Here is an 11,063-nt window from a genome sequence, read left to right as displayed (position 1 = left end):
CTCAGTTGCTCCTTCATTGCAACGCTTCTCCGGCACCTTCCTCATCCTCTTCTGCAGCCACTGGTCTCATGCTTTCACTGGGAGGCACGTACCTGATGGGCGAACCTGTAGGATCTGAAACCCAGCAATACTTAGCAAGTACACCGTAACCAAAATACTTAAGATATAATGTTACATAAAAAATTACTTCAACATGAAAGACTTTATTTCCAGGCAGTCCCTGGTTATTGGCAGACCCAATTAACGGCGTTCCGGTTTTATGGCACTTGTCTAGCACCATAAAATCCGATAATAGAGTTATGGTGCCATAAGATATCTAACAGAGGTGCCATTAACCGGTTATCAGCGCCATTAACCGAACCTTGGTGCCCACAAGCGCCATAAATCATAGGGTTTCGGCTAACGGCGGTTTCCACTTATCAGCACCCTGCTGTGAACAGAACCCCCGCCGATAACTGGGGACTGCCTGTAGTATACTTTTTCAGAATGTACAAATGTATTTTGACAAATTTTTCAGCATGCATTTCTATAACTATTACATTAATATTAATATATACCATATTATTATTATTTATTTTTTTTTTTGGTCTATCACAATCCTTCAATTCGACTGCGTGGTATTTATAGTGTGGGGTTCTGGGTTGCATCCTGCCTCCTTAGGAGTAATCGTTAATAATAATATTATTATTATTATTATTATTATTATTATTATTATATACAGAAGAGGAACCCTATTCACAAGAAATAAGCCCAAAGGGACACTGAAATGACAATTTGTCGAAAATTGCATTTTTCCTAACTATACAAACCTGAGGTCCTTTAACAATAGGAAGGTAACTAGCGGCAGCTGGGACGGTCGTAAGCTTCGAACAAGGGAGAACGGTAGTTAACTGCTTGTCCGATCGTGCCGCGCGCCCGCGCGCCCGAGAGGTGAAGAATCACTTTTGCTTTTAGGCCCATGCAAAAAGTTGCAGAGTGAGGGGTGGCATGAGGTGGGACTATATGTAAAGGACCTCAGGTTTGTATAGTTAGGAAAAATGCAATTTTCGACAAATTGTCATTTGTTCGATACGTAATACAAACCCTCGGTCCCCTTTAACAATAGGAAGACTCACTTCTTGGTGGGAGGAATCTGAGTCTTTTTGGTGAACAGACTGGTGTTCGTCCAACCCTGGAGTGCCTCCCTGGTCGTAAGAGCAAGGGAGGGATCCAAACCTCTGTCCGATTGATCGGGGTGTCACCGCAGATCAATGGTCAGACCTCTGGGCCAAGTACTAAGAGAGAGGCAAGCGTATCTCTTCGTACCAGCAAGCAAGAACTTGTTCCTGTTGCAAGAGACAATCATAAAATGATGGGTTTGTCTCAATTTGGCATCCACTTCCTCCCCCTTGTTGGAGGAAGTGGTGGATATTTACTCCTATCCCTACTGAAAGGATAGGATGGTGCTCTATTGAGTAGCTCACCTGCATCTCGTCCTTACCCAGCAGGGTGACGACCGTGTCCCTCTACCCAAAGGTAGAGGGAAGAAAAAGATGGAAGAGGAGCCAGTCACACTCTCATTCCTCATCCATTCTTACGGTCACACCAGGACTCGATGCTGTTCAGCCTGCGAGGGTCTGGGTTAACTACACAACGTGTTGAGCAACCACCACGTTCCCAAGGAAAAAGATCCAAGGAACTGTGGGCAATATCCTGAAGGTAGAAGGAGGTGCATGCGGTCCGGTTGGACCAGGCGCCTGCCTTCATTACCTGCGCCACGGAGAAGTTCTTGCGGAACGCGAGAGAATGATGAAGAGGGCGTCCACACTCATCCTGGTGGTGGAGTTTTCTTCAGACGCTCCGTCGCACCTTCACAGGACAAAGCAGCATAGCCTTCGTATCGGAGGCGTGAAGTCCATTAGGGAGGGTATTGTGAAGGACTCGAACCAATCGTCAGTTACCGAAGGGTTCTGAGTCTTCGCTACGAAGATCGGTACGAAATCGAGCGTCACAAATCCCCATCCCTTTGTGCTTGACTTCTCAAGAGAAGTCATGCAGTACCTAAGACGAAAAGAAGGGAATAGTCGTAAAACCTATCCCTCTTCTCGACTTTGGTTATGTACAGTACTCATACTGACAAGCTATTAAGACGAAGTAATGATTGCTCTGGAACAACCGAACTAAGTCCACAGCATAGTTCGTAACTGACTCGGGCGCTCTGACAGCTGCCGACTGACTGGTTCGGAATCAGTAGAGGCAAGTTGTCCAAGCATCCGGGTAAGTCACGTGACCTTCGCCCTTTAAAGAGTTATGCTGAGAGACCAAACAAATAAAATATTTGTTAGTCACCGATGCCGGACGGCGCGGCGATGATTCTCTTAATGCATAAGCTCAAAAGGCGAAAGTCAATTGCCTTCAAAAGACCGAGGTCCCTGATGGCAAGAAAATCTCATAGACGTTGAATCTCAGCTTAAGGAGAAACAACACTATGTGACGTTGAAGACGAAGGTAGGCAATGAATGCAACCTACGTCTTCCAGCTGAATCGAGAGAAGGAATCTCAAGATTCTAAACCTGTGCTTACAAATGACTGAAAACGCTAACCGCCATTTCATTGCTGTCCGTTGTGCAATGAAAGCGGGGCGTTCTTCAGTAATGAAACACAGGGGAGAGCCGCTTGAAGAACTGCTTCTCATGGGCTGAACGTTTGGAAGTAGAGCTGGCAGGTGTGGGAGTAGGCGATGTCTTTCAATACATCTGCTAATCCGGGGTGAACAATGAACAATTGTACACCTCCGAATACAAGATATTTTGAGGACAAACTCAGATTCCGCAAAAATCATCCGCATTATCGGGATACGATGCAGCAAGAGACTATTACAGAATTCTCCGTTACCGTGTCGGTAAAAAACAGAAAGATGAGAGTCGAATAGATATCTCTGTTTAAAATTCTTGCAATACCGAAGACGATGAATACTAGCGTTTCACAGCAGTAGATGGTCATTCATGTATGCGAGAATCCCCGTTAATCAGAGACTTAAGTCCGTGATTGTTGGGCAGAGATACGGTTGTTATTCAATCAAAGCAGGTGAGAAAGACATAAACAACCGTCTATCTCAAAGCGGCAGCTGATACTGAAATGCCTCGGGCAATTCAATACGCAGTAGCTGTCGCGACTCGTCATCCTGAGTTGCCAAAGTAAATTCCTTTCACGAAGGAATGCGTTCGGCTAGAACCACCGAGCATAAAAAGATATGCTCGAGCAATTATATTTAAGCGAAACGAATTTCGGTAAATATAAAAGCTTAAATGGCGTTGTTGTGACAACACCATAAGTATATATTGAAACTGGAAACTCCTGGGAGGTTGCAGCAACCCGGGTTGCAGTTCAATTAGAATACTTTTCGTCTAAGTCGCAATCCGTAGAATAACCAGGATATGCGCCTACCCCTCGGACCATTCAACTGCTTAGTCAGAATCTATGTCGCGAGGTTAATATACGTAGTATATTTGTAGGATTCTGAACAACGATCTCCATCCTAAATTCTTTCATTCAAGAAAACAAAATAAGGATTGGAGATCGACCACCTTCGTTCTCTATTAAAAAAGAGAGTGAAGGAGAAGTCTTCCTCAAGGAAAGCTTCAATGGTGAACAGAATACTAAGACGATAGTTCCAGCCAAACTGGATATTCCCGTCCGTTCTTCTCTATTCCAGGTTGGTCGCCTACGTGAGATATTCTTCTTTCAGCAGCAGTCTTCTTCCTAATGCTAGAAATTCTAGGAATTCGAGCATAGGCGAGGTTCCCGATTATCGTGTAACATATCGGGGATTCTCATCTCGCTCACTTTGGACCGTGGTCTCGCCTAAGTGTTTGGAGATCGTAAGAAACTCTAACACTCTGAATGCGCTAGAAATTCCGTAGAATTCTAAGCAGTCTGCGAAACCCCCACCGAATTCGTCAAACGATATCGGCTGGTGGTCCTCTCGATTCCCGTAGAAATCGAGAATGGGGCAGGATCCCTCCTCAACGACCGGGGCTTACGTCAGGTAGGACCCGAAGGTCCCCCCTGGTAGCGCAGTCCCCAACGTGGGATCCTACAGAGAAATCTCTGTAGGATCCTTCCCCTTTCCCTCGTAGCCGTAAGGAGAGAGGGAATGGGGGAGGAATTGGATACTCGCTCGCCTTCCCCAGTGGAACTAGCAGTTGGAGAAGAGTAGGAGCAGCCATCGCCTTGCGGCGATGGCCTCTCAGAGTCTGGGAAAACGTATCGTCAGGAGAAAACGTTTTCCCGAGGAGGGTTACGAACTCTCACTGTAGGTAAGGGTCTGCCGCCACTGTGAACGTCGTCTGGGTGGGGCTGATCGACACCTGACAGGAGAGAGCCGATACCGTCCTCCGACTCATTCCAGTCCTCTTCGAGGGTGGTCGAAACCTCTCAGGAGGACCGAAGGTAGTATTTTAAAATACGGTGTCCGAAGACACGTAGAAACGCCGCTGTCGCAGTAGAGGAGTGGAAGTAGCTTGATCGACCGGCCAGAACTGAGAGAGCCTTCTTGTCCGGAGACGAGAGAGACTGGTTCAAGACAGAATCGGCAAGCTCCGATCGCGGCATACCCACCGTCGGTTTGGGTTCCCTCTCGGGCCCCAAAACGACTCGAGCAGAGACGTGGGCTCTGCTGGTGGGAGCGGCGATCCTTCCCCCCGGTCGTTGTGCTGACGAATCAGTGCAATAACCTGGGTAAAGTTACTCTGAATCTCGGAAGTTACAGCGTCTTGAGGAGTAGGACCGTCCAGTCCCTCCAACAAGAGCAGCTCCCAGGACCCTCCTCCTTCAGAAGAAGGACCAGCAACAGATCCCTGACGGTTGCCATCCAATCACTTGCGCGTACGTCCTGGTTGGTCCTAAGACCAACCTGGCACGTGCGGCGTCGTGACGGGATCGTGAGCGGCGCATCTCTCACGATCACTCCTATATACCTCGCTCTTCCTGGCGTATGCCGAGGAAGTTGAAGGTATCGGAGAGACAGAACTGACGCTACCCCCTCTCCCCCTGACGGTCGCCTCCAATCACTTGCGCGTACGTCCTGGTTGGTCCTAAGACCATACGTGGCACGTGCGGCGTCGTGACGGGATCGTGAGCGGCGCACCTCTCACGATCACTCCTAGCTACCTTGCTCTCCCGTTGTAGTCCGATGGAAGTTGAAGGTAGTGGAGAGACAGACCTGACGCTTCCCCCCCCCCCCCCCCGCTCGCTGGCGTGGGGGGCTGCAGCCGATCACCAACCCGCGGTGGGGATCGATCTGCAGGCCTGGCCGTGCCGCTCACCTGTGGCGAGCGGCTCGACTGAGCACGTCGACCCCGGTCCCGTGCGTCAGACGAGCTGCTGCTGGTCACGTAATTCCGCCGGTCCCTGTGGGAGCGGCGGTCAGGTGACCTGCAGAGCTCACTTTCGCCGTGAGACCGGTGAGCGTCCTCGCGGCACGTCAAACCGCTGGTACCAGCCGAGGCGTGGTACCGTCGGTCGAGGGGACCTGGGGGACCTCTTCCCAGCCTCAACCCGTGGCCGGTCAGAGACCGTCACGTCCATCCGAGGTACCGGCTGGTCGCTGCGAGAGCGGCCGCTGGCCTGGCGAGAGTCACCTGAGCGGCTCTCGACAGTCTTCTGCTCCGTGCCTCGGTCATGACGCTGAGCGAACTCAGACGTCTTAACTTTGGCTGCACGGTCACCCGAGGAGATCGTACACTCGGAACTTCTCGCGGACGAGAAACCGAGCGGTACCTGGCTTAGCAGCAGAGCTGCCAAGACCAGGCGAGGGTGTACCAGCGGTAGCCAGCACACCCCCCTTGGTCCCCGTCTTCTTCTTCTTCTCAGAAGGGGAGACGGGCCCCGTTCCCGAAGGAACAGGAGGACCAGCAGAAGAACCCCCCCGTCACACCGGAATGTGACGAGCCCTTCGAAGTTCCCGAAGGAGTCTTCTTAGGGGGAATAACAAAACCCGGTTACCAGCTGGTCGCTGCGAGAGCGGCCGCTGGCCTGGCGAGAGTCACCTGAGCGGTTCTCGCCAGCCTTCTGCTCCGTGCCGTGGTCTTGGCGCCGAGCGAACTCTGGCGCCGAAACTTTGGCTGCACGGTCTCCCGAGGGAGAGAGCGTACACTCGGGATCTCCCGCGAACGAGAGGGACCGAGCCGGAACCTGGCGTAGCGGCATCGCCGCTAGCACCAGGCGAGGAAGTACCAGAGCTAACCGATACTCCTCTGGTCCCCCACGTCTATCTCTTCCTTACGGAAGGGGAGACGGGCCCCGCTCCCGAGAAGGAGCAGGAGGACCAGCAGAAGGACCCCCCGTCCCACCGAGGTGGGACGGGCCCTTAGAAGTTCCCGAAGGGAGACTTCTTAGGGGGGGGTAGGCAGCCTTCTTCTTCTTCGGCTTATGGGCCTCCAGAAGTCGAAGGGAAGAGGCAGCAACAGACGAAGATGACACCTTCCTCTTCTTCGTCAGCTCACGCAGACAGTCGTCAGGTCCTCCATTCCAGGCCGGGAGTCGGGCCTATTGCCGAAGCAACACGGCCCACGACTGCACCTGTCCGGAAGGACCTGGGACTGGGGAAGACACACCATGGGCAGACAGGCATGGACAGGCGCAGGAACCAGGAGCGACAGGAACAGCAACCAGCTCAGGAGCGCAGGAACAGCGGCAGCGGTAAACACAGAAGGGACAGCCAAGCCAGTAGCGGGAACCACATCAGCGACAGGTACGGCAGGCCCAGCCATCGCCTCGTAGAATCATCGGCAGCCAGCGTGGATACTGGCGGCCGGTCCAGGGGCGAGCTGCTGGAACAGCGGAAGTCTGGGGCAGGCAACACGAAGAAAACACAGGCGGCGGCGGCATACCCCTCCTCGGTACGGCGGCGACCGGCCATAGAAGCGGCAGACGGCGTCACCGACACAGCATGGGGAGTGTAGACCACGCGGGGGAAGCAGCATAAGCGGCCGTGAAGGTTGTAGTGGAGACCACTCCAAGGTCACCGCCCCAGACCTCGCTAGACTCTGCAGCAGATCGTGGATGCTAGGCACGCCCTGCAGCCGCAGTGGTCCATACCTGTCCAAGGTCGTCTCCCACGGCTGTAGCACCTGCGGTAGCACAGACAGATTAGTAAGAGGGGTTCCCTCACGCACGGGGGGGAGAGACATGCCCCACCCCGAACGGAAGGAAGACCCCAAAAACAAAATACGAGGAAGCTGAGCGGGGGGGGCAGGAAAGAAGACGAAGAATCGGATACCAAGGGAGTCTCGCGGGAGAGCTTTCCGACGACTTCCTGGCAGACCTTCGCTTTCCCCTACCCCCGCACAGCAGTGAAAAGTAATATGAAAAATGAAACAGAATACTGCACTTGCGATTCACTTCATAGAACTTAAAGAGGGAAAAATCAATTCCGGTAAGAGCGGAAATTGATCCAAAATTAAATTTGATGCAATTAATAAATGAAAAGGAAAAGAAAACTGCATTGCGAATCCACTTTCATTGCATTCTATTCATACAAAATAAGAGGCTCTTGCCGAGCGCAATCAAGCTCTCGGCAACGAACGCACAGGGCAAAAAAAAATAATGAAAAAGAGTACTTACATCTTTCAATTACACACTTTCGCCCAAAATACATGACTCGGCGCGAGTGCGCCCGCCCTCGGCACCGAGACATAATTCAAGGGTTCAATTCATGAAAAGAGCGGAAATCGCCGTCTCTACGGCGATTGCTCCATGTTGATTCATAATTAAGTAATGAAAATGAAAACAGTGTACTTAGTTTCAGTTTTCATTTTCAAGTCAAACCAAACCATTAGTAGAAAACACAATATAAACAAAGCATACGACGATGAAGCGGGCAGAGAGCGATGACGAACACGTCCTTCACACCCGCGGCCGAAAGCAAAAGTGATTCTTCACCTCTCGGGCGCGCGGCGCGCGCGCGCGATCGGACAAGCAGTTAACATACCGTTCTCCCCTTGTTCGAAGCTTACGACCGTCCCAGCTGCCGCTAGTTACCTTCCTATTGTTAAAGGACCGCGGGTTTGTATTACGTATCGGAACAACTGAAATTCAAGCCTCCAAAGAATACGGTGTTTATTCAAAAGAGGTAACAAAAGGTAAAGAAGTACAGAAGATCAGTCATTAGAAACACAGATAAAATAAGTTATAAAAACTTTTAAATGTAAGTAAGAACAGTACAGTACATGTAATTATACATACACCACCAATAAATAAAACATTGTGTCTTTACAAAGTAATGATACATTACCCCATTTCTAGCAAAGTTTGTTTTTACTGGCAATGGGTAAACATCAGCACGTCAACACCTAACTAAATCAAATATGGTACAAGACAGGAAACTCATAAATATAAGAAATAGACAACGTTTTAAATTCAGTTTTCTATGAATGAAAAAATGTATTTCTCAGAGGTAAGAGAATGAAATTCAATTAACCTTTTAATTTTACTTATCTACTAAAGTTAAAAATTAAATTAAGAAAAATGATATTGTTAAGATACAATAAAGTTTTGTACATACTTATTCGGCAGATATATACTTAGCTATAGACTCGGTCGTCCCGACAGAATTTCAAAACTCGCGGCACACGCGACAGGTAGGTCAGGTGATCCACCATTCCCGCCGCTGGGTGGCGGGGTCTGGAACTATTCCCGTTTTCTAAGCCATAATTTCTCTTCCACCTGTCTCCTGAGGGGAGGCTGGGGTGGGCCACCTTACCCTCGTATATATCTGCCAGAGGTAAGTATGTACAAAACTTTATTGTATCTTAACAATATCATTTTTGTACAAGTAACTTACCCAGCAGATATATACTTAGCTGATTGGCACCCTTGGTGGCGGGCAAGAGACAGCTAAAAACAAAATAATACTAAACTAAATACATTAAAAACAGGGAAAAAACAACCTATGTTCTTGGATAACATAATCCATAGTTCCTACCTTATTGGGCTGAAGACTTCATGACTACTGTCGATGAGTCTGCTTGCCTCAAGAGTTTCAACGAGGAATGAACCTATGGTTGAATAACTCTTTGGATCGTGTCAATGGGGGCTAGCCCGCTTACGCGACAGAGCCTATACTGGATCGTACCAATGGGGGCTGACCCACTTACATGGTAGAGCCTTGACCTTTTGTCATATCAATGGAGACTCGCCCTCTTACATGACAGAGTTAAGGTTATTAAACAAATCACAAAGAGCACTGAAGCCAATCCCGATCACCTGACCATGTTAGTATTGTTACAATCTATGAATTGTAAGAGGGTCCCTATTCCCTCTGACAATTAACCAATAAAAACAACCAACCACCAATAAACAGTAAATTAAGCCTTAAACTAAATAGGAAGGATTAGCCTCAGCCCCTTCTCCCAGCACTGAATTCGCCGAAACATACGCTCCCAGAGCAAAGCACTTTTCGTACGAAATTTTAACGTCTCTTAGGTAATTCGAGGCGAACACCGAATTACATCTCCAAAATGTCGACTCTATAAGAGCCTGAAGCGACCATGTTTTGTGAAATGCCATAGACGTAGCTATGGCTCTCACTTCATGAGCTCTCACTCTGAGAACCTTGAGATGCTCTTCTTTTCGCACTTAAGGTGAGCTTCCCTTATTACATCTTTTATGAAGTATGTAAGGGCGTTCTTAGAAATCGCTCTTTTCGGATCTCTTACAGAGCACCAAAGACTTTCTTCTGTACCTTTCAGCAACTTCTTCTTCTCCAGGTAGAACTTGAGTGCCCTGACTGGACACAAGTCCTTTCTAGTTCTCTCCCTGGTTAATGAAAGATAGTCCTTTTATCTCAAAGCTTCTTGGCAAAGGCTTTGAGGGATTTTCATTTTTCGCTAGAAAAAATGGTTTAAAGGAGCAAATCGCTGAATCCTTCTTAAACCCCACTTTACCTTCCAAAGCTTGCAACTCGCTAATTCTCTTGGCTGTTGCTACGCAAAAAGGAATAATGACTTTCTCGTTAAGTCTCTAAACGAAGCTGCGTGAGACGGTACAAATTTTTCCGACATTAGGAACTTGAGGACCACATCCAAGTTCCAGCTAGGCTTCTTGATTACATGTTCTTTCGTGGTCTCAAAAGACCTTATAAGGTCATGAAGATCTTTATTATTCGTCAGATCTATTCCTCTATGTCGAAAAACTGAGGCCAGCATACTTCTGTAACCCTTCACTGTTGAAACTGCCAGGTTACAGTCTTTTCTCAAATATAGGAGAAAAATCTGCGATTTCAGTTACAGAGGTACTGGAGGAGGATATTTTCTTTCCCTTACACCATCTTCTAAACAACTCCCACTTCGACTGATATACTTTAGAAGTGGAGACTCTTCTGGCTCTTGCAATAGCCTTCGCCACTTCTCGTGAAAAGCCCCTTGCTCTGACAAGTCCTTCGACAGTCTGAAGGCGGTCAGACTTAGAGCGGGGAGGTTTTTGTGAAACCTGTCGAAGTGGGGTTGTTTGAGAAGATCGTTCCTTAGTGGAAGCGATCTTGGAAAATCCACAACCACTCCAGCACCTCTGTGAACCAATCGAGAGCCGGCCAGAAGGGAGCGATGAGGGTCATTCTTGTTCCTTCCGAGCAAGCGAACTTCCTCAATACTTCTCCTACTATCTTGAAAGGAGGGAAGGCGTATGCGTCCAAGCCCGTCCAATCTAGCAGTAAAGCTGTCTACTGCTACTGCTTGAGGATCCGAGATCGGGGAGCAATAGGTTTCTAATCTGTGATTCTTGTTGGTCGCGAACAGTCTATATTGGGCCTTCCCCACAGATGCCAAAGTTGTTGGCAAATCTGAGGATTGAGAGTCCATTCCGTGGGTAGGACTTGTTCTTTTCTGCTTAAGAGATCTGCCCGGACATTTTTCTCTCCCCCCGCCTGCAAACAAACCTTGTGGGGAGAGAGATCTTCCTTTCCTGTGCCCAAATCAGCAGATCCTTTGCTGATTCGTACAGGGAAAAGGAATGCGTCCCCCCTTGTTTCTTTATATAAGCGAGGGCTGTTGTGTTATCCGAGTGAATCTGAATCCCCAGACCTG

At 48.9% G+C, this 11,063-nt stretch overlaps 2 protein-coding genes across 3 annotated transcripts in view; one reads left to right on the top strand and one right to left on the bottom strand.

Moving 5' to 3' along the window:
- LOC135199338 (trafficking protein particle complex subunit 5-like) overlaps positions 1 to 11,063 on the top strand; it is a 44,077-nt gene that overhangs the window by 1,445 nt on the left and 31,569 nt on the right. The gene's annotated exons all lie outside the window — the stretch shown is intronic.
- LOC135199336 (major facilitator superfamily domain-containing protein 6-like) overlaps positions 1 to 11,063 on the bottom strand; it is a 79,464-nt gene that overhangs the window by 48,346 nt on the left and 20,055 nt on the right. Inside the window, exon 11 of the mRNA XM_064227274.1 lies at positions 13 to 114. Within this exon, the coding sequence (XP_064083344.1) occupies positions 14 to 114 (101 nt within the window). The 3' untranslated portion in view covers position 13. The remainder of the gene's footprint in view (positions 1 to 12; positions 115 to 11,063) is intronic.

This window comes from Macrobrachium nipponense, chromosome 25, assembly GCF_015104395.2.
Source record: "Macrobrachium nipponense isolate FS-2020 chromosome 25, ASM1510439v2, whole genome shotgun sequence".
Taxonomy (NCBI): domain Eukaryota; kingdom Metazoa; phylum Arthropoda; class Malacostraca; order Decapoda; family Palaemonidae; genus Macrobrachium; species Macrobrachium nipponense.
This window is presented reverse-complemented; position numbering and strand designations above follow the sequence as displayed.